Source organism: Zootoca vivipara, chromosome 2 (assembly GCF_963506605.1).
Source record: "Zootoca vivipara chromosome 2, rZooViv1.1, whole genome shotgun sequence".
Taxonomy (NCBI): domain Eukaryota; kingdom Metazoa; phylum Chordata; class Lepidosauria; order Squamata; family Lacertidae; genus Zootoca; species Zootoca vivipara.
In genome coordinates, this window is record NC_083277.1 from 57,642,699 (window position 1) to 57,665,812 (window position 23,114).

The 23,114-nt window shown below is 48.2% G+C and overlaps 2 protein-coding genes across 2 annotated transcripts in view; both read left to right on the forward strand.

Annotated features, from left to right (window-relative positions):
* Nucleotides 1-23,114, forward strand: part of HK3 (hexokinase 3) — a 37,831-nt gene that overhangs the window by 9,392 nt on the left and 5,325 nt on the right. Inside the window, exons 2-14 of the mRNA XM_060271036.1 lie at nucleotides 3,231-3,475; nucleotides 3,587-3,895; nucleotides 6,877-7,019; nucleotides 8,927-9,046; nucleotides 16,374-16,472; nucleotides 16,572-16,671; nucleotides 17,043-17,226; nucleotides 18,761-18,916; nucleotides 19,857-20,090; nucleotides 20,853-21,157; nucleotides 21,682-21,830; nucleotides 22,011-22,130; nucleotides 22,797-22,892. Of these exons, the coding sequence (XP_060127019.1) occupies nucleotides 3,231-3,475; nucleotides 3,587-3,895; nucleotides 6,877-7,019; nucleotides 8,927-9,046; nucleotides 16,374-16,472; nucleotides 16,572-16,671; nucleotides 17,043-17,226; nucleotides 18,761-18,916; nucleotides 19,857-20,090; nucleotides 20,853-21,157; nucleotides 21,682-21,830; nucleotides 22,011-22,130; nucleotides 22,797-22,892 (2,260 nt within the window). The remainder of the gene's footprint in view (nucleotides 1-3,230; nucleotides 3,476-3,586; nucleotides 3,896-6,876; nucleotides 7,020-8,926; nucleotides 9,047-16,373; nucleotides 16,473-16,571; nucleotides 16,672-17,042; nucleotides 17,227-18,760; nucleotides 18,917-19,856; nucleotides 20,091-20,852; nucleotides 21,158-21,681; nucleotides 21,831-22,010; nucleotides 22,131-22,796; nucleotides 22,893-23,114) is intronic.
* Nucleotides 11,331-16,177, forward strand: LOC132591718 (uncharacterized protein K02A2.6-like). Its single transcript, XM_060271601.1, has 3 exons — nucleotides 11,331-13,900; nucleotides 13,984-14,399; nucleotides 14,559-16,177. Exons 1-3 carry the CDS (start codon nucleotides 11,819-11,821, stop codon nucleotides 15,886-15,888), a joined length of 3,828 nt encoding a protein of 1,275 aa, XP_060127584.1. The 5' UTR covers nucleotides 11,331-11,818; the 3' UTR covers nucleotides 15,889-16,177.

The following is a 23,114-nucleotide window of genomic DNA, read 5'->3' on the forward strand; positions in this document are numbered from 1 at the left end:
CCCCAGAAAAGATTTAGGGTTTGAGTGGGGAGAAGAGTCGGTGAGAAAGTTCCATTAACACCTGAAAATCCTTGCACTCATGAAAACGGTTTAGTTGGATACTGGCCACTGTTCATGAGGTTCAGTCTTCACTATAGCCGCACTGGCAACCAATGATACGCTCAGCTTTCTGGATTATTGTGGTTCATCAGGAAAGAACAGTGTGCTGTTGCATGTTGCCTGATGGGTCCCCCTTCAGCAATCTTTGCTTGGGAAACATTTGTGCATTCATGCTTAGCCATGGTTTCGCTTAACATTATGTGTGAACTGGGTCACAGAGAGACTCACGTCCTTGCAGCTTGTTTCACATCTCATCCCCTCTAATAATTGGCCAGTTATGGTAGAAAGCCACCTCATAACTGTCTTTAATGAGCCAGATCACCCAGCAATAGTGTGGCCAGATAATTCTGCCTCACTATGCATTATCTATATCCTAAGGTTAGCATAGCAGCGTGACTCTGTCTAGCTGTGTTTTGCATTTGCTTCTAATTGCAGTGTGTTGGTGGAGCAGCAGATAATTGCAACTACCATGTGCTTCATTCAGGTGTGAAGTTTTGCACTCCTGCTGAGTGCAAGTCATAGGGATGAGATTTTGGCTGACACCAGTGGCCATCCTTGAAAATGATCTCAGCTAAGGTACTATTGGCTACCATCAGGCATCCTATACGGATAAGGGTGAACATATATCAAAATAGCACAGCTCCACAGACTTGCCATGGTTCTGTTATGACCAGAACTTGGACAATTAGCCTTAACTTGCATCTCTAAAGATTAAAAATGTTGTTAATGCAACCAGCCCCTTGACTCAAGGAACTGGAATAACTTCCAGAGGTAGTCATGCTATTATCCAATTGCAGCAAAACTAACACAAAGTCTTGTGACTGATGCAATCACTCGTTTATGAGGCTCTTGTCGAGCTATTCAAAATGGATACCAGCATCTTGAATTGGTAGGATGACCAGGAAGCACAGAAGAATCTGCCGTCTGCTGGGTTAATCAGACATTGGTCGATCTAGCAGTATTGTCTACTACACTGGCAATAAGGTGGTCTGCACACAACATTAAACCATTGATTCTTTAAAGCATATTTTGCTCATCTCCCATGGGAGAGGAAACAAACTTGAAAAAAAATCAGAGTCTGGCTGGTCATGAGAGGCGAACCTGGACTCATGAACAGATGAACCACAAGCAGGAAGCCAAGAACAGGTCTAGACCACCTTTTTCATTCCTGCCTGGAGATTGAATCTGAGATGCAAGGCAAAGCATATGCTGAATTCGACCCAGTCCATTGTCTCCTTACAGGGTGTCCTGCCAGGTGCTCAGTTCTAATGAACTCTGAGGGGGGAAAGCTCCTGGAAGCAGCTCTTATGCGAAGCCAGTGCAATGAGTCTAAGGTAAGAGCACGTTTCCCTAGCTGCCAATCAACTGGTAATAAAAGCATGGACCTGTTTGGTTAGCTGTTCTGTCCTTGTCCTCGAAGCTTGCCATAAATTTGGGCTTGTTGCTTTGGGCAGTGTTCAACTAAGTTGTTGCATGCTCTGGTACAAGGACTTCTTGTGCAACATGACTCCCCCCCCCCCATTCCTCCTCCCTGTGCCTCCTGAATCTGTTCTGGTGGATTTGAAGAACACCTCAGGGCAGGTTTAGGGGGTGTGCAGAAAGAGGAGAGGAAGCAAAAATCTTGTTGCACAATCAGACCTCATTCAGCAAGCACATTCCCCTCTTGATGCTAAGTCGAATTTCACCTGTGGGATGGGAAACTCTGCTTATAGGCCTCCAGTGGTGAAAAGCTCACTGCCTCCTGAGGCAGAATGTTTCACGCTCAGTAAGGTCTGCACTTAGGATGTTGGTACTGTAATGGTAGAGCGGGCTGCACTAAGGGGAAGCAGGGATTGTTAAAAGTGGTCTGTGACAGAACTATTTAATCTGCTTTAATACTGCAAGCCTAAAGTTTTGGAATGCACTGAAACAAAATGGTGACAGTCTGGAAGTAGGCTTACTTAGTCTCAATCTTGATCCTCAACCTGTGATATCCAAAGTGAACCTCAATGAAAGGCTGGCATAGTTTGGAATGGAAGAATCTGTCAATTTTTGTTCTGTTTCTTGTTTTTCAAATCATAAACTCCATTCTCCACATTTCAGCATCAGTTTGTGAAGTTTTTTTTTGTTTTTTTAAAGGAAAAACCCTCAGGAAAATTCTTCAGCGTTCTAGTGCGAATTTCTCCTAACAAATACATTTCTACTTTATATGCATTTTTGACACATTTTAACAAGCATTTCCCCCTAATGGAATCCTTTTTTGTATGTTATTTTTGTAAATAAATTCCTTTTTATGCACACTTTCCCCTAACATATGCATTTTTGTGAATGTTTTTGACTGGAGAACTGCATCACAAAATTCAGATGAGTGTGAAGCTTGAAGGATAGCTATGTTTCAGTCCTCATTTTGCTTTGGAAAGTGCGACAAAATCTGGCTTTAAATGCAAACTGAAAATTGCTCCCTTGTCCCTAGTCATAGGCCACTCTGCCCCACCAAGCAATTGGGACAAAAGTCTGCACTTGCGTTGGAATTTCCATTGGCAAGGCTATTTTTTCAATGGTGGGGAAAAGAAAGAAAGAAAGAAACGTCTTCCTACAAGATAAGACCTGAATTAGAAAGTGTGTGAACTCCACAGCTATCTTTTATTTGGCGGCAGGCACTGCTGGGGTCTAGTCACAGCAAGGTTAAAATCTCCTCCCCAGCCCTCAGCTCCAGAGGCTATTTTAAAAAATGGCTTTTCAGTATGAACCATGAAACGGCCTATGCAGACAATTATATGGTCTCCTCTGCCCTTTTTATAACTCTGTGGCCCCACATTCTACCGCCCCGCCCCCCCGGCTTCCATTCCACTCTCTCTCTTGAGGACTCTTCCAACTGCCTCCTGCTCCAAGTCCTCCTTTCTCTCCTCTCCTCCTCCGCCACCCTCCCTCCCTCCCTCCCTCCCTGCGATCTTTCTATTTCACTTCTCCCTCCTGCACCCTGCCTCGTGTGTCTGTTCATGCCTCACTCGCACAGCTTCAAAACTGGCCCGCTCACATTTGGCCTTACTCTGCGCCCCACCCTGAGCCGGACTCAACTCCCAGCCCCACATGCTGGCCTGCCTCGCCCCCGCTCTCCCCCCCGCTCTTTCCACCCTTTGCTGACTTGACAGACGAGGGCTTTTTGTGACCGATGACACCATGTCTGAGCGCGGCCGAGGCAGTCGGAGAGACAGTAACGACAATCTGTCTTCTAAAGTTTCCTTTATGCTAAATTCCATGTCAGGTCCCAATCCAGCTTCCGAGGACCGTCATAGGTTTTCCTTTGTGTTAAATACCTCGCTGGAATCCAACTCAGCCTCCAACACATTTATCGCTCTTAATTCGGGACCTAGTTCCTTCGACTCAGCCTCCAGACGTAATTTAAGCTTTTCCTCTTTTCCCAAGAAGCAGGGCTCTGAGGCCAGTGAGTCCTCTTTTTTAGCTGTCGCCTTTTCACAAACACAAACACAAACACCTGCACCTACAGCTTCACGACAAATCTCCAGGGAGATGAATTTTGTTCCCAGGTTAAAGAGAAGTTCTTTTGTGGGCACGTCCAGTGCTGAAGCCAGGGAAGATCACAAACTGATTCCCCACCGTGCTGCCTCTAAAAGCGCTCCTGTTTCTGACCAGATCCAGAAACATGTACAGGCCTTTCATCTACCCAAGGAGCAGCTTGAACATGTGAGGGATTCTGTGTATTTAGCCATGCAGAATGGCCTCAAGGAGAAGGCTAAAGATGGCCGCGCTTTACCCATGCTGCCTTCTTACGTTTGTACCTTGACTGATGGCACTGGTAAGTGTGTTTCCCTTTTGGCAGTTTGCCTGAACTGATGTCTAGACCAGTGTTTCCCAAACTTGGGTCTCCAGTTGTTTTAGGAATACAATTCCCACCATCCTGCTAGCTAGGGATGATGGGAGTTGTAGTCCAAAAACAGCTGGAGACCTAGTCTAGACCCATAGTCTTCAACCTTTTCAGACCTAGGACTTACTTTTAACCCAAACATGCATTTGAGGGCCCCATTTCTTAATTTCCGCCCAATATATTTGTTTGGCGATAGTCCTGCTGTTGTGGGCCACCTTGGATTAGGGGTTCTGAGTGGGTCCTGAGTTGACCCACCTGTTGAAAACCAATGGCTGACTCCAGATTCCTTTACAGCTTGCACTGGGCTGCCAATTTTTTAAACAGCCCATGTAGCTGTACTTTGAATACCATTCCTTTCCACACTTTTGTTCCAACTCCACATTATTTTCCACAACATCCTGGCTTCCCGATCGCCATATTTGGCTTCAAAACTTCCAAGTACTGGTTTGTGAATCTCTGAGCATACACAGGGATGCACATTTTTGGAAGGGCGGTGGGCGGGGGGAGGGGGAGAGAGACAAAGAGAAAGATGAAATGTTATTAAATCATGCACAGAGTCTTGCGAAGGAGCGGTTTCCTTGTCTGTCCAGCATGTGCAAGAATACCCCAGAATCTGGTACTAGTTACAGGTAGGTAGCTGTGTTGGTCTGACGTAGTCGAAACAAAAAATAAAAAAATTGCTTCCAGTAGCACCTTAGAGACCAACTAAGTTTGTCATAGGTATGAGCTTCCGTGTGCATGCACACTTCTTCAGATACTGGTAATCTGCATCTGTCCACAGTTTGCCTGTCTAGCATGGTGGTAACAATGCTGGTATTGGCTGAGAGGTGGCCTGTGGAATGAGACAGTAGGCAGTCATCTAAGTGAGGATGAAGGGCTTGGGCTCTACTTAGGGTTGTGTGGCTTGGTAGGCTAACACATACAACTGTGGTCTTGTTGAGCACAGGTTGCCAAGCAGCACCTGCCACCTTTGTACATTTCTTGGACCATTGAGTCAGACCCATTGGTCGATCTAGCTCAGTATTGTCTGTGTTTTCGGGCAGCAGCTCTCCAGAGCTTCAGACAAGGAACTGACTCTCCCAGCCCTACCTGCAAATACCGGGAATTGAACCTGAGACCTCCTGCATGCAACACAGTTGCTCTTCCACTAAGCTATGACCCTTCTTGTTAAGGGGCAGAACTGTGTTGTAGAAGAAGCTCAGTAGAATCCTTAAAAACACATAGATACCCTCTAAAGTACAGATGCTACTACCAGCCCTTTGGGAGGAAAGGCGAGATATAAATAGTCATAACAGTCATAATAGTCATAATAGTCATAATAATAATAATAATAATAATAATAATAATAATAATAATAAGTATGCAGTGACAGCTCCTGCCTTTGCATCACTAGCAGAAACAGCTAGGTTGAAATCACTTCCACAGACTCGCCAAGAGACTAGTCTGCTTCAACAGAATTATAGAATCATAGAATCATAGAATTGCAGAGTTGGAAGGGACCCTGAGATTCATCAAGTCCAACCCCTGCAATGTAGGAATGTGCAGCTGTCCCATACAGGGATCGAACCTGCAACCTTGGTATTATTAGCACCAGTAACACCACACACTAACCAACTGAGCTGGTTTCAGTTTAGAAACCTATGCATGGAGCCTGGTGACTCTTAATTACTATTACCATTCAGCACCTAGTCCAGGGGTAGGCAGCCTAAGGCCCGTGGGCTGGATGCGGCCCAATCACCTTCTCAATCCGGCCTGTGGATGGTCCGGGAATCAGCATTTTTTAATTTTTTAAAAAAATGCATCTCTGGGTTATTTGTGGGGCCTGCCTGGTGTTTTTACATGAGTAGAATGTGTCCTTTTATTTAAAACTAGCTGGCCCTGCCACGCGTTGCCATGGCTAATCCCTGTGACTGCCACCACCCTGTGTCGAGCCATGACGTATCCCACCCCTCCTCCCCCCCACCCCCAGCTTATCCCTGTGACTGGCCCCACCGTGTCCTGACCTATTCCATCCCCTCCTCCCCCCAATCCCCACCCAGGCGAGTCAGTACCTCCATTTACATTTTTATTTATATAGATGCATCTCTGGGTTATTTGTGGGGCATAGGAATTCATTCACCCCCCCCCAATATAGCATAGCTGCCAAGTATCCCGTTTTCTCCGGGAACCCCCCGTTTTTACTTACCTTTTCCCGGTGGTCCCCCGTATCACTTCGTCTCCCGTTTTTCTCCGTAATTTTCTCCTGCCGGCGGCCATTTTTTTCTTTCTGATTTGCCCTTCTATGGGCACCAAAAATGGCCACCACCGGCTTCAAAAGTTGCATCTACGCATGTCCGGAAATGCGTAGACGCAACTTCCGGTGTCGGCGGCAGCCATTTTTGGTGCCCATAGATGGGCGGAGCGACACCGGACGTTGCGTCGACGCACTTCCGGTGTCACACGGCTGCCGGTCCCGGATTCTGCAGCCCGGGACTTGGAAGGTAAGCCATATAGTCCGGCCCACCAAATGGTCTGAGGGACGGTAGACCGGCCCACGGCTGAAAAAGGTTGCTGGACCCTGACCTAGTCACATATGATGATGAACCTAAGTGATGATTGGCCTACTGCATTTTGTATTTGTTATTGTGTGCCACTGAAACCCTGGACAGTTTCTTACTGCCCCTCATGGAAAATGATCTATCAGTGTTTATTGACCATATAATAATTCATATTCTAATTTAAGATTGCCCATTGATTAGCAGCAAAGCTGGGCTAAACAAACAAACAGTCCTGGTGATAGACACCTCCCCCCCCACCTCATTTCCAGCTTCCCCCTTTATAGCATTTTAAAAGGAAGTTATATGGTAACCATATGAATGAGACATGGACAGTCTTGATCACTATATATCCTAATGTTCACATCTATTTTTCAGAGACAGGGGATTTTTTGGGTTTAGAAATGAAGAAGGATCATTTGAAGATCATGCTCTTGCAACTATCAGATAAGGATGCACCTGTGATGAAGAAAAAGAACTTTCCAATTACTGAGAATATTGTCAATGGCAGTGGGGAGCAGGTATAATTCCTCTGTCTTGAGTTCTTCAGTTTACTTAATCCATTTCACTTGTTGTTATGGGTTGGGTTGGGTTGGGTTGCTGATATCTTCTGCAATATGTCTTTGATGGAATAGCAATGCATTAGTGCTGGATTGATACTGGACCATCTGCACACCATTCCACTTTATTAGTTGCTTTGCCGTGCTTCTGCACTGTTAGTGCATTATTACTACCACCTGGAAGGGCACTTTCTTGAGCTATAGCATAACAAAAGCAAGACAAACCAAAACTGAAACATTTGTGGTATGACGAATTACAGGATGACAACAGAAAGCTATGGGACATGCACGGACTGGAAATGAAGCAGTCTATCCAACCAGTTACCATCATGAGCACAAATATTCATAAATGCACCTTCTGCTCTCTTCACAAGCTTCTTCCTTTGCCTTGAATTTAAAATTATTGTATTGATTTTCAGATGTTTTCTTTCTCATGCTCCCACTTAGCCGCTCTTTCATCTCACCCTGCCCCTCCTTGATCATTTTACTCTTCTGGCACTCTTCTCTGCCCAATGCCCTGCGAGAACCTTTCTTCCCTGTAGCCTATCATTTATATTGACTTACTCATCCAGGGGCCCTTCAGTTGCCATCTTACATGCACACAGGAATCAGCCCCACTGAATACAGTGAGGGGCTAACATGTATTCTGATTCCTCTTCTCTATTTTTCCTACTGCTCTTCCTTATTCTTACTGCTCTACATCCTTTACCTTATTAATTTCCCCTACAAAAGGTCAGCGGTTCGAATCCCTGTGACGGGGTGAGCTCCCGTTGCTCGGTCCCAGCTCCTGCCAACCTAGCAGTTCGAAAGCACGTCAAAATGCAAGTAGTTAAATAGGAACCGCTCCGGCGGGAAGGTAAACGGCGTTTCCATGCGCTGCTCTGGTTCGCCAGAAGCGGCTTTGTCATGCTGGCCACATGACCTGGAAGCTATACGCCGGCTCCCTTTGCCAATAATGCGAGATGAGCGCGCAACTCCAGAGTCTGTCACAACTGGACCTAATGGTCAGGGGTCGCTTTACCTTTACCTTTACCTGCAAATATATTTTTTCTGAATTAAATTCCTACCCAAAACAGGTATTTGTCACCACAGGAAAAAGACAGATTCTGCCACGTACATGGGAACCTGCCTTATACTGAGTCATATTCTGGGTGTATCTAGCAGAACCTGTCTTGGTTAAGCATCGTCAGAGCCATTCCCTTTTTAAAAGATTTGTTTCTATCTTGTGTACATTTAGATTTTAAATAATAACAATAACAATAACAATAACACTAACACTAACACTAACACTAACACTAACAATAATAATAATAATAATAATAATAAATAAAGTGGTTAAAAGGTAAAGGGACCCCTGACCATTAGGTCCAGTCATGGCCGACTCTGGGGTTGCGGCGCTCATCTCGTATTATTGGCTGAGGGAGCTGGCATACAGCTTCCAGGTCATGTGGCCAGCATGACAAAGCCGCTTCTGGCGAACCGGAGCAGCACACAGAAACGCCGTTTACCTTCCCACTGTAGCGGTTCCTATTTATCTACTTGCACTTTGACGTGCTTTCGAACTGCTAGATTGGCAGGAGCTGGAATCGAGGAACGGGAGCTCACCCTGTCACAGGGATTTGAACTGCCAACCTTCTGATTGGCAAGCCCTAGGCGCTATGGTTTAACCCACAGTGCCACAGTCCCTAATATAGTGGTAGAGGTTGATAAAAAAAACCAACCCTACTGGGTGATTTGGTGAGATCACACTACTGGTGAAATTTCAGGTTCTACACTGCTAGCAAATATTTGCTGTCGTCATTTGTTTTGTTGGCATCGGGCCCTGAGGTGAGTTGAATGTACTCATAATACCGTGCTTTCTTTTCCAGCTTTTTGAATTCTTTGCAAAATGTGTGGCCACGTTTTTGGATGGACTTAGCCTCAACACCAACAATTTGCCGCTGTGCTTCTGCTTTCCCTTTCCTTGTGAACATAACGCGCTGAACCAGGTGAATACTTTGTTGGCCCAGCAGCAGGCTGGAGATAGGAAGACTGGAGATAGGAAGGAAATCCAAATGAAACGTTAAAGCAGGGGTAGGCAACCTAAGGCCCATAGGTCGGATGCAGCCCAATCGCCTTCTCAATCCGGCCCACAGACGGTCCGGGAATTAGCATGTTTTTACATGAGTAGAATGTGTCCTTTTATTTAAAATGCATCTCTGGGGTATTTGTGGGGTATAGGAATTCGTTCATTTCCCCCCGCAAAAAAAAAATAGTCTGGCCCCCCACACGGTTTAAGGGACGGTGGACTGGCCCACGGCTGAAAAAGGTTGCTGACCCCTGCATTAAAGATATGATCTTGTACCCACTTCCTTGCCCCACTTCACTCGGCTGGCCAGCTTTGAGAACAAGTTTGTCAAGGGATGGTCAGGAGTGCACTTTAAGACTCCCCATTTCCCCTTTGCAGTCATGTCTTTATGTGTCCCACACCTGACATAACATGATGTCAAGGGTACAATGGGTGTGCTTTGGGCAGGGCCAGATTTAGGTTTGATGCGGCCCTAAGCTACTGAAGGTAATGGGGCCCTTTTATATGTGATATTTTAGGGAGCAGGCTAGCAAGTGAGGTCCATTACTTACAATGATAGGAGCCTACACAACACAAAATACTGTTGCTGTATGTAGGTTTTATTTTATTTGTTTTTTTATCTTGTATTTTGGAAATGTACATCTTTCTTTTTCCTTTAATTTTTTGTGGGGCCCTAAGCTATAGCTTTTTAAGCTTATACATAAATCCGGCACTGGGTTTGGGGAAAACTGACTCATGGGCCAGATTGAGTTCCTCACTGCTGTTGTACAATATCCGTGCAATATGCACCTCTGAAGGGTGCACATTATTAAAGGCTAGGGGCTGCCACTGCTCACCACTTATTCTCAAACCACATTCCATAATAGAAGCAATGCAATGCAATGCTCATTCAGATTGACATGGGAAGAAGCACTCAATCAGATATCTGGGACCCAAGTAATTTAGAGTTTTCTATGTTAACAGAGGGACGCAGGTGGCGCTGTGGGTTAAACCACAGTGCCTAGGGCTTGCCGATCAGAAGGTCGGCGGTTCGAATCCCTGCAATGGGGTGAGCTCCCGTTGCTCGGTCCCAGCTCCTGCCAACCTAGTAGTTCGGAAGAACATCAAAGTGCAAGTAGATAAATACCTTCCCACTCTGGCGGGAAGGTAAATGACGTTTCCATGTGCTGCTCTGGTTTGCCAGAAGTGGCTTTCTCATGCTGGACACATGACCTGGAAGCTGTATGCTGGCTCCCTCGGCCAATAATGTGAGATGAGCGCCGCAACCCTAGAGTCGGTCACGACTGGACCTAATGGTCAGGGGTCCCTTTACCTATGTTAACAGAAGCACATTGAATTGGGCCCGGAAGCAAAGTGGCTATCGCTGCAGATCTTTCAAAACTGATAAAATGGGCACCTGCCCAGTGATACCTGTCAGTAGCAAGGCCGCCACATTCTCCAGCAGTTTCAGCTTCTGGGCCACCTTCAGGGGAAGCCACATGCACAGTACATTACAGTAGTCCAACTGGGTGGGTGGAAATTACCGGAACACGCGTAACTATGGCCACATTTTCCTTGTCCAGGAAAGACTAGCTGGCAAACAAGCCAGAGCTGAAAATAGGTGCTTCTTGCCACTGAAGCCACCTGGTGCTCCGTTGGCGGTGCTGGATCCAGGAGCACCTCCAGGCAAAGTACCTGCTCCTTTCGGGAGAGTGCATCCTCATCCAGAACAGGCTGTGTTCCCACATCCAGATCTCAATAACCTGGAAGACACAGCACCTTGGTCTTGTCTGGATTCCTTTTCAATTTATTGGCCCACATCCAGTTCACTACCAACTCCAAACTGGCCCAGCACCTGTCCCGCCTCTCCAAATTCAAATGAAACAGAGAGATAGAGCTGGGTGCCATCAGCATACTGATGTTGCGCTATTTGTTTTATTCATTTATTTCAGAACTTGTATGCTGCCTCGGAGGGAAAATCCTCCCAAGGCAGCCCACATAAAAAGAATAGAACATAACACAGCTCTTTAGAAAATACACAAACCCATTATCCAGATACAAAATTGGTGGCAGCTGATTAAACCAATATAGAGCTTGTTACTGAATGAATATATAGAGAAAATGAATCGTCAAAGTCATTCTCTGATTTGGATTCTTCTACTTCTAAAATATCACAGGACATGTTTTCATAAATAACCCCATTGGTCCTTGTTATGTACTGAGCTGAATCCTAGAACAATAGGATTCAGAATCAGCGGGAGCTACCCAATCCAACTCCAGGTGGAAGTGAATCCGCAACCTGATTGGCCTGCTGGAGCAGCCAATCAGGCGGCTGGCAGAAGTGAATCCGCTACCTGATTGGCCTGTAGGAGCAGCCAATCAGGCTGCAGGCAGAAGTCAATCCACAATATAATTGGCCCACAGGTGTAGCCCTGAAGTAGCCAATCACGCAAGGCCCATTGTGTAAATAATGTATATAAGCAGATGGTTTTGGGAAAAGAGCCATTCGTCTTCTCTTCTTCTCCTTGATGACTATGAGCTGAATAAAGAGCATGAAATTCACTCTCGACTCCGAGTATATTTCACTGGCGACGAAGGTGGGATCCTGCTGAGCTGACCGCCACCACGCACTGCACCGCAGCACCGCCACCTGCTGCACCGCTGCATCGCACCGTGCATCCAGGCTTCAGCTCCAGGACCCAAGGAACCCAGAATGGCAACCGACAGCAGCTTCTTGCCATTCAAACCAGCATCAGGAGACTGGGAAGGGTACGCCGCCCGTTTCAACTTCCTCCTGCAAGCGAAAGAAGTCACCAACGATGCCATGAAGAGGGCGACATTCTTCAGCGTCTGTGGAGAGGAGACGTTTGAAATCGCCCGGGCTCTCCTTGCACCTAGAGATGTCGCTACCGTCTCTTACAAAACAATAATGGAACGGCTGAAGGAGCACTTTTCACCACAGCCCTCGGTGGTAGCTTGCCGAAATGCCTTCTACGCAAAGCGGCAAGCCCCGGGGGAAACCATAACTGGGTTTGTGACCTCCCTCCGCCAAGCCGCCCGGTTATGCAACTTCTCAGAGTTGGAGAACATGCTTCGTGACCGCCTCGTCGGTGGCCTGAGGGACGAGATGTTGCAACGACGCCTCTACGCCAAGAAAGACCTCACGTTCCAGATTGCTCTGGAGGAAGCCCTGGCAACCGAAGCCGCCGAGAGGTCAACGCAAGAGGCACGACCGGCCCCGCCATCCCAACCGAGGGTCTACCACGAAGACCTCACCGACGAATCCGAATCTGACAGGGAGGAAGTACACCGAGTACAGCGGCGCACTCAAGCCGCACACACACCACAGCAGCCTCGACGAGAAGGAGGGAACTGTGCAAGCTGCGGGGAGAACCACGAGAGGAGGACCTGTCGTTTCCGCAACGCAGAGTGCAGGCAGTGCAGAAAATTGGGACACATCGCCCGGGTGTGTCGGGCTCGACTCACCCGTCGACAAGCATCAGATGACCGACCCAGGAGCCCCAGGGCACACGGCACCATGCACCAAGGCAACTCGACGGAGATCACGGACTACCAGGTATTCCAGTTGCCCCATCCCAGCACAGAGAAAATTTATATAGAGGTACAGATAGAGGGAGCCCCATGCCGCATGGAGCTGGACACGGGTTCAACTCTATCCATAATCTCGGCCCGAACATTAAGGGAACTGTGCCCTAATGGGGGTCCCAAACTAAGGCCGGCCCCATTCACCCTCCGGGACTTCCAGAAACGTAAGGTCCCTACAATGGGGGTGGGGACCTTCAGGGTGCAATATCGAGGGCGAAAGCAACAATTGGACTTGCTGGTAGTTAAGGGCCCCTACGTTAGCTTACTGGGACTGGCATGGTTTGGACCTCTGGGGCTAGCCGTTACCGGGGTGAACCGCACTAGCTTACAAGTGGACGTGGACGCCATATGCAAAGAGTTTCCAGGGGTTTTCGATGGGGCATTGGGACGATATACAGGACCCCCCATTGCCCTACAGCTAGACCCCGCTGTACGACCCATCAGGCACAAGGCCCGCCGGGTCCCGTTCGCCCTGAAACCCCGCATAGACGAGGAATTGGACCGGCTCGTGGAGCAAGGAGTGCTGGAGCCGGTGCCCAACGCCCCCTGGGAAACTCCAATTGTCACACCCGTCAAGCCTAACGGTTCGGTCCGCATCTGTGCAGACTACAAATGCACCATAAACAAGGCTCTCACGGCCCATGCATACCCAGTGCCAGTGGTCAGCCATGTCCTCGCCACCCTGGCTGGGTCAAAAATCTTTGGCAAACTGGACTTGGCCCAAGCGTATCAACAGTTGCCTGTGGACGAAGCCACAGCAGAGGCTCAGACGATTGTGACGCACAGAGGGGCATTCAGAGTAAAGCGGCTGCAATTTGGCGTTAGCGTGGCACCAGGCATATTCCAGAATCTAATGGACTCTCTCCTTAAAGGGATTCCTGGCGTCACCCCCTTCTTCGATGATGTACTGATCGCCGGGCCCACACCAGAGGAATTTGAGGACCGCCTCCGCTCCGTCCTGCACCGTTTCCAGACGGCGGGCCTCAAGGTGAAGCGGGAAAAGTGTTTACTGGGAGTGCCGCAGGTGGACTTTCTGGGATTTAAGGTGGACGCAGAAGGGGTCCATCCAACCGGTGACAAGGTACGGGCCATTTGTGAGGCCCCAGCGCCCAAGAGCAAGCCCGAACTTCAGTCATTCTTGGGACTATTGAACTTTTACCATGCCTTCCTTCCCCATAAGGCAGCGGTAGCGGAGCCCCTACACAGACTCCTAGATAAAAGGGCCCCTGGGTGTGGGGCCAGCGACAAAGGGCCGCATTCCAGGCAGTCAAGGACTTGCTCGTCTCGAACTCGGTCTTGGCACACTTCGACGAGAGGCTGCCAGTGGTGCTGGCATGCGACGCCTCTCCCTATGGCATCGGCGCTGTCCTGGGACACCAACTCCCGGATGGAAGAGAGGTGCCGGTGGCATACTTCTCCCAGACGCTTGCTGCAGCCGAACGAAACTACTCACAGATTGACAAGGAGGGTCTGGCAATCGTGAAGGGCGTAAAAAAATTCCATGATTTCTTGTACGGGCGGCCCTTTACCATAGTGACTGACCACAAGCCGTTGCTTGGCCTGTTTGCCCCCGAGAAGCAGACCCCCCAAGTGTTGTCTCCACGTGTCCTCAGGTGGTCAATTTTCCTTGCCGGCTACCAGTATGCACTAATCCACCGCCCTGGGAAGGCGATGGGCCACGCAGACGCACTCAGCAGGCTACCACTACCAGAAACAGGCCCCGACCCAGCGCCTGCGCAAGAGGTTATGACCCTGGAGCTGCTTCCCGACCGACCCATTCAGGCACAAGAAGTTGCGCACCATTCCACAAAAGATAGGGTCATCTCCCGGGTCCTGGACTGGGTGTGGCGAGGATGGCCCAGCAGCAGCCCCGGGCCAGAATTCGCTGGCTACACAAACCGCAAACATGAACTGTCGGCCCACAAGGGGTGCCTGTTATGGGGAAGCAGGGTTGTTGTTCCCCAGCCCCTCCGCAAAAGGGTCCTCACAGCCCTACACGAGACACACCCAGGGGTAGTGAGGATGAAGGCCCTTGCCAGGAGTTATGTGTGGTGGCCGGGGATTGACAGAGAGATAGAGGCCTGGGTCCAACACTGCCAGACCTGCCAAGAATCCCGCCCGGATCCCCCAAGGGCCCCAGTCCAGCCCTGGGAGTCCGCCCGACATCCATGGTCACGCTTGCACGTGGACTTCGCTGGCCCCTTCCAGGGAAAAACATTCTTCATAGTGGTGGATTCCTACACCAAATGGCTGGAGGTCGCACTGGTACCGTCCACTTCTACGGCGGCAGCCATCCGGGTACTACGTAAGCTGTTTGCAACCCACGGGCTCCCTGACACCCTCGTCTCGGACAATGGAACCGCATTCACGTCAGAGGAGTTCCAGACCTTCACAGCGCAGAACGCCATCCGCCACATCCGCTCAGCACCATTCCACCCTGCCACCAATGGCCAAGCGGAGCGCATGGTGCGGACCACCAAGGACAGCCTCCGCCGCATAACACAAGGGGACTGGGAATACCGCCTTGCCGCATTTCTTCTAGCACAGCACAGCACCCCAAGCACAACGACGGGCCGGAGCCCAGCTGAACTACTCATGGGCCGGCGCCTTGCAACTAGACTGGACCGACTTCACCCCGACAGAGCTCAGGATGAGGTAGTGGTGGGGAATGGCAGGAACCCCCGGACATTTGTGGCCCAGGACCCAGTGTATGCAAAGAATTTTGGGGCAGGCCCAGCATGGGTACCTGCCACAGTCACCAAGGTGACCGGTCCCGTGTCGTACGAGGTACTAACGGAAGGGGGGCAATGTTGGCGCCGCCACTGCGACCAGCTACGGCGACGATTCCCAGGAGGAACCCGGGAGGAGAGCGGGACAGAGGGGTCCCAAGGGGACAGCAGGGCAGTGAGGCCTGTAGAGCGAGAGGGGTGGGCAGGGGAAGCAGAAGCAGTAGGCAGAGAGGGGCGCCCTGAGGCTGGAAGGACACCGGAACCAGAGTCACAACCTAGTGGTTCAGTGGCGCCAGACCAGACAGCCCCGGCACAGCCAGCAGCCTCGGAACACGAGCCAGAACCAGAACCCCTGACCAAGGAACACCCCAGGCCACAACGCACACGGAGGCGGCCAGCAGACCTTGGGGACTACGAATGCAACTTCCCGGGCAGGACTGGAACTTAGAGGGGAGGGGTGTTATGTACTGAGCTGAATCCTAGAACAATAGGATTCAGAATCAGCGGGAGCTACCCAATCCAACTCCAGGTGGAAGTGAATCCGCAACCTGATTGGCCTGCTGGAGCAGCCAATCAGGCGGCTGGCAGAAGTGAATCCGCTACCTGATTGGCCTGTAGGAGCAGCCAATCAGGCTGCAGGCAGAAGTCAATCCACAATATAATTGGCCCACAGGTGTAGCCCTGAAGTAGCCAATCACGCAAGGCCCATTGTGTAAATAATGTATATAAGCAGATGGTTTTGGGAAAAGAGCCATTCGTCTTCTCTTCTTCTCCTTGATGACTATGAGCTGAATAAAGAGCATGAAATTCACTCTCGACTCCGAGTATATTTCAGTCCTATTGCTTGAATACTTTGCTTGCAGGAAGCAGGGCTGGGTTTCTCAATGGTTTGTTGAAGTTTCTCAGTTGCCTTCCTGCTTGGTTTCCCCTTAGTGTAAGCTGACCAGATGGAACAAGGATTGCCGGTGGCCAGGTGTGGAGGGGAATGATGTGGCACAACTGCTCCAAACAGCTCTTAACCAGACTTGCAAGGTGAGGATAGCGGCTGGGTCAGCTGTGACTGAAGCATGCATATGTGTATGTGCTTCTGGTGAGAAAACAAGAGAGTCGCTTTAATCTTTTTCTCCCCAGAACTACAAGATCGATGTCATTGCTGTAATAGACGATGCTGTGGGAACCTTATTGAGCTGCCATTCTGAGAAAGAGCCATGTGAGGTTGGGATGGTGATAGGTAAGCAAAACCTTGCATGGTGCTGGTGACTTGCTAGCAATGCTGTTGAGCTGGAAGGCTTGTGTATGCCGTATAGTTGATGTGGGAGGCAGAGGTCCCAAGAAGCTGGCTATTCTTCTTAGATTGGAAGAATCTCAGCATAGTATGTAGCCACATCAAAGGGCTAGAAACCAAATCCCTGGCGATTAAGAATTAGGTAGGTGGATTCTAAGCACACATTCTAGGAAGATGTTGCAATTCATCAAAATGGCAGGCCCCAACCATTGTGAGAGTCAGACAGTATGACAGTTGCAGGACAGTTGCACTTTCTCATTGCTGTTTCTCCTGTTTTGAGCTTCTCTCCCTGTGTCCTGCCTTCCTGTGTATGGTAGATGCTGGCACTAACTGCGGTTATGTGGAGGAGATGCAGCATGTAGCAGGCTTGGAGCACGATACTGGATGCATGTGTATCAACACCGAATGGGGCTCTTTTGGGAAGCTGGGCGAGCTGGATGACATAACGACAGAGTTTGACCTGCAAATGGATAACCTGTCCATGGACCGAGGCAAAAACAAGTGAGTCACAGTAAAGGAAGTAACTGTTTAAAAAGTGAGTCATTGGTTACTGGTGCCCGGGATTCAGTGGAATAATCAACGTTAGTCATGCTCGGTGTCAAAAAACGCATTTTCTGCATAATGAAACTCCAAACCTGTGTTTGCAATTATTCAGTGCCCATCTTTGTCCAACCTGATGGGTGACCTTCACAAAGAGCAGGACAAGGGGACGGTCACCTCGCTCCTGCATCTCAATCTCTGTATGGCTTTTGATACCATTGGCCACCGGCTCCATGGAATGGGAATTGGGAGCCCTGTTGCTACCTTGGTTCCAGTTCTATTTACAGTACTGGGTCCAGAGAGGAGCACTGGGAGTGCTTTTCAGCCCTCTGGTTGTTACACCATGGGTTGCTGCAGGACACAGTTATATCCCCAATGCTATTTAATATATTGTCATATGTTTGTGGGGTACCTAGATTCCCCTTCTAATTCCTTGGCGTCAGGCGCTGAATTTAGTATGTTAAAATATAAGCCAGGCTGGTTTCCTGATGAAGTAATTGCCTGGAGCAGGCATGTCCAAAGTCCTAATCCGGCCCGCTGGTCAGTTTAATCCAGCCCCTGAGACAGTTTATTTCCTGGGGTAAAATCCTAAAAAAAACCACCTCAACAACTTCAATCTTAAAAGTAGCTCAACAACTTCAATCCTAAAAAAAGGTCAACAACTTTGGTTGGCCCTTTGGTCGGCCCCCACGGCCCTTCCCTTCATCAAATCTGGCCCTCTTTGGGAAAAGTTTGGACACCACTGTGGAGAGATGGGCCATTGAAAGAGCACAAGGTGAAGGGTGACCCATTAAGAAATCAATCAGCAAAGCTAAGGCTGTGCCAGCTGGGAAATGGGTGAAGCCCCCTACCTCTCAACTCAGAATTAGTTAGAGATACAAAGTCAAGGAAGGCAAGCAGTTGTTGGAGGATTGCAGTTTGCCTGAGGTAGGCTGGAGGAAAAATGGTTGTGTTTGCAAGCTGGAGAAGGTGGGGAGTCAGAGCAATGTGGGTTGACAGATTGAATCTACGGTGGCAGCCGTGGAAGAAATGGAACCCTCTTGGAGAGTAATGCTCGAAGCCCTTCCATCCTAGGCTCAGGTTGCATATATGTGTAAGCAAGCCATATATCATAAAGAAAACATAGTCTCTGCTGTGCCTTGTTGTGTGAAAGGAAAAACAGACCCTGATCAGCAAACTTGGTACCTTTGGAATCGTGCTCTGCTCAGAGATTAGGGTGACATGAAGCCACTGGGAATGGTCATTCCTGTATAAGTTCTGAATGAATGCTGACATTGTGTGAACTTTGTGCAGTCAGGATGAATACCCTATGGACAGGTGGTCTACAAACAAGCAACCTATGATATTGTATTGCCTATCTTAGCAGCAAATGTTGTAAGAAATGGCCAAGACTTCTCCTATAGACAGGATGGCTTGACCAGTTATCTGCCAGCCACCCTTTCACTCCAATTCCTTCTCTTTCTGCACTGATTTTCTTCTTTCTTCTCACTGGCAGGTTTGAGAAGTTGATCAGTAGCATATATCTGTGTGATACTATCCGTGTTACTTTGGCTACTTTGGCTGAGAAAGGTGATATCTTCAGCGGTGTCCTGACTCCCACCCTGCTTACCAAGGGAAAAATTGAGCTCCAAGATGTTGTGGACATAATAGAGTAAGTCAGTTCCTCAAACACATCTTGGGAGACCTGGTCATCCTGATATCCTCAGTAGCAGCAGATTGAGGCTCGGCATGCCTTTGTTAGCCTAGCCCTAGAAAAACAGCCAGGAGGAATGGGCCCACCAAATGAATTACATCTGTAGCCCATAAAAAACAACACTGAAGCAGGTGAATGAATGAATGAATGATTGAATCAACTAGCACATTTAAATACACCGTAGGATGACCCAGAGATACACTGCCATATTTTTTCAAATAAGATGTCTTGAAAGCAGAAGGCTTAAAAGATAAGCATCTATAATGGGCCCATTCATTAAGTATATCAAGTAGGAAGAGGGAATAGCAAAGGTGTCACAAGGCTAATAATCAGAACTGGTAAATGTGACATGTCACTGTTTGTTCCCCCAGTACAATCATTTAATACTCTGCGTTATTCAGCACCAACAGATGCATTCCCATGCTGCCTGCCCCCTTCTGCATATAAAACAAGGACTGTACTACTGAGTTATGGCCCTTGTGGTATTATTTTATTTGTAAACAATTTTTTTTATATAATGCTTTTTGGCTGTAAGAAGGGCCTGTACAGCAGTGCAGATAAAAGAAGAAAATAAAAGCATAATCAAGTAACAAAAGTTAAAATCAAAACCTTAAATATCAACGAGATGTTAATAAAGTCCACTTTCTGAAATATGTATCTAGTTACAGTTCTTGTGTCCTCTAAAAAGTCAGCATGGGTAGAAACAAAACTACACACACACACACACACACACACACACACACACACTTGTGCCAGTTCATTATAGATGGAGAGTTCAGTGATTTCAATTTGGAATCAATATTATTCTTTGTTGAGATCACTTAACAGTTAATCAGAGTTTCCCTCATGCCTCTTGCTGCTGCCACCCTGCTTTAACTCATGTATGCTTTAACTGCAGTGAAAAAGTTGGCCTGGCCAATACCAAGAACTTCCTTGTCCGTCTGGGAATGGTGGCAAGCAACCAAGACTGTTTCAACGTGCAGCAAATATGCCAAGCGGTCTTTGTCCGTTCTGCCAAGCTCTGTGCTGCTGGACTGGCTGGCGTTCTTACTCACATCCGGACCAGTCAAGGGCTGCCACAGCTGAAAATCACCGTGGCTGTGGATGGGAACATGTACAAGAGCCAATCACAGTAAGGAGTTGTACCAGGCATATAAATATTTGTTTGTGTCGTGAGTAGGCAGTGCAGTGACCTCCAGATATTGTTGGATTATAATGGCCACCAGCATGGTCGATGATCAAGGATGATGGGAACTATAGCCTAGCTACACCTGTAGAGCACCATATTGGCTGCCCCTCATCTAAATTCAAACTAAGAGACCCACCAGACCCACTTTCCTGTGGACCAGTGGACTGACCACCATATTTTCCATTCATGAGCAGGTTATTGGAGCAAGCTTTCTCCTGGACTGAAATCACTGGCCAAGGAAGCATTTATTCCATTCTCTTCTACCAGATATCCAAATATTTTCCTTCAACCCAGAGAACCATTAAGTCGTGTTATCTATTTATTGTTGCCAGCAACTCAGTAGGCAGCATATTTAATCCTCTCTCTTGCCATAACAGCTCCTTCCAGGACAGTAACCCATCTATACTACTCAGAAAAATGGATCCACCCATCCATCTGAATCTCCCAAATTGGTTACTGGGGTTTCCCAGGCTAGGGGGTCTGTTACATATCCAAAGTTAGGAGGCTGTTAACTTCAGGGAGTTCAGCCATTTTTGAAAATGTGGATAATGTAAACAGACCCAAAGACTCATTCATCCAGCAAATTTTCACATTCCTTTTGGAGCAGAGGCATAGTAAGTTAGGGGACAGGTGCAGAAAGGCCAGCACCATGGGTTACTTCCAGTCACCCTGCTTCAAGGTCCTTGACATTTCCTCTCCCTCCAGGTATGGTCAGATCCTGCAAGAGACATTGAAATCACTGGCTCCTGACTGCACTGCCACCTTTGCCACATCAGATCATGGCTGTGTTTTTGGGGCTGCCAGGGTGGCAGCTGCGACAGAGAGGCTCAAACACCAACAGGAAGGAGTAGCCCAGGTCCTGGCGCCTTTCCATCTTTCTATGTCCGACATGGACACACTGCGGACCATGATGAGACAGGAAATGGAGAAGGGTCTGTCAAAGGAGACACACAGTACAGCCACTGTCCGCATGTTGCCCACTTACGTCCGTCATTTGCCTGACGGCAGCGGTGAGAGCCAGAGAACAACATCTTGGGAATGGCCTTTATCTTGGGAGGGAAGAGCTTTGAAGAGCTCAAGGGGGCTTTTGAAAAAGTCTCAGGGAAGTTGTGTTTGGTCCAGAGAAAACCTTCCGAGTTTTTGGGGTCCAAGTCTTTTAATTGATCAGGGGCTGTTGTTATTGTTACTTACATTCATCTCACCGAGAAGGATGCAGCATAACCACCGCTAGTAACAACAGGAGTCTCCAACCTTTTCAGATCCTGCACCCACCTATAGCACAAATATGCATCTTGTTTTATTAGCAAATATTGGTATGGTGCCAGTGGGTCTCGACCCCTCAATTGACAACCAATATTCTAGATGGCTGGTGGGATGCTTTCCCAAGGCTTTGTGGTTTAAATTGCCAGCACTGGTGGGAATGATGTTGGCCTCAGGCAAAGAGGCCAAAGAAAGAGACCCTTGCGGCGACTGTGTTGGGTTGTAGGGGAGAGTCTCTTTCACTCAAGCCCTTGTTCCTTTATACATTTTTTAGAGAGAGGGGAGTTCCTTGCACTGGATCTGGGTGGAACCAATTTCCGAGTGCTTATGGTGCAGGTGAAAAGCAAAGAAGACGGTGGTGTACACATGGTCTCTGAGTCTTACACAATTCCACCCAAAGTGGCCCAGAGTAATGAAAAAGAGGTAGGTGCAAGAGAGGGGAAGACATGGCTGGGTTGAACTGGCCTCTATTACAGACTGGCTGGGTCTTAAATATGTGACACTGGCAACTGGGGGGATGGGCTATACTGTTAGTGATGGCGTCTCCACTCCAAAGTTTTCTTCACCTCATAAGGCCTCGTGCTTTCTCCCATTTTCCTGCAGCTCTTTGATCACATTGTTCAATGCATTTTGGATTTCCATAGCAAGCATAGCATTATGGGACGAACACTGCCACTGGGCTTCACTTTTTCCTTTCCCTGCAATCAGACAAGCCTGGACAAGGTATGAAGTATCTATGAAAGTGATCTGCTGCTCATGTGGTGATGCTGGGAATTAGGACTTTGCTGCCTCTCTTACCTGGGTTAGCCAGTGGAGCCCCCTGCTGGGGATGTATTTTTGTGGTAGATGGGAAGGGAGAGAAATGGGGTTGAACTACCTTGTGTTCCCCAAGATAGAAAGAGAAAATTTTCCAAACACTGTGAGAACATAGCTTTCAAACCGTTTACAAGCTCAGCTTGTAGGATTTCTAAACTGTGAAGTTCAGCTGTCCATTGAGAAAAACCCCTGTTGAACCCCCTCCCCCCACTAGTTAGGCATCTCTCTCTCTAATAGGTCCAGTCTCTGTCCTAGTGTGTATGCTACAATTCTGTGCAAGCGCAGAAAAGCTGCACAATTTGGCACTGGCAAGTTTCTAGCCCATATTGTTGCAAGGATAAACTTGAGATTGGGTGAGCAATGCCTAAAGAAAACTCAGAAGCTAGAGGACCTGCACGACTTTTGCAGAGGCAGGTCCCTGCATCATCTGCATGTCTCCTACTGCCATCTCTCTGTTGCAGCTTAGCTACAGTAGAATCATCCATGAACATATGAAGGGCAAGCAGCTCAGAGAAAGCAGTCCAGCTGCATCGGCATGTGTATCACAATTCCTTGTTTCTCATGGTTTCACAGGGCATCTTGCTGAGATGGACCAAGGGGTTCAGTGCCACAGGCTGTGTGGGAGAAGATGTTGTGCAGTTGCTAAGAGAGGCTGTAGCGCGTCAAGCGGTATGTTTGGGATTTGGGGCACGAGCTCTGGATAGATTTGCCAGGGATTATAGTTTGGGCTGGACTATTCAGACTTAATCTGATTTATCAAAATGAAAGGCTATTAAATTATCACAAAACCCGCTGATTTAAAATCAGAGTTAAGGCTATCTCATGTTGGCTCAAGCTCCACAAAGCCAGAAAACTGGAACCTTAACTAACAGATGTGCCCCATAATCAGAA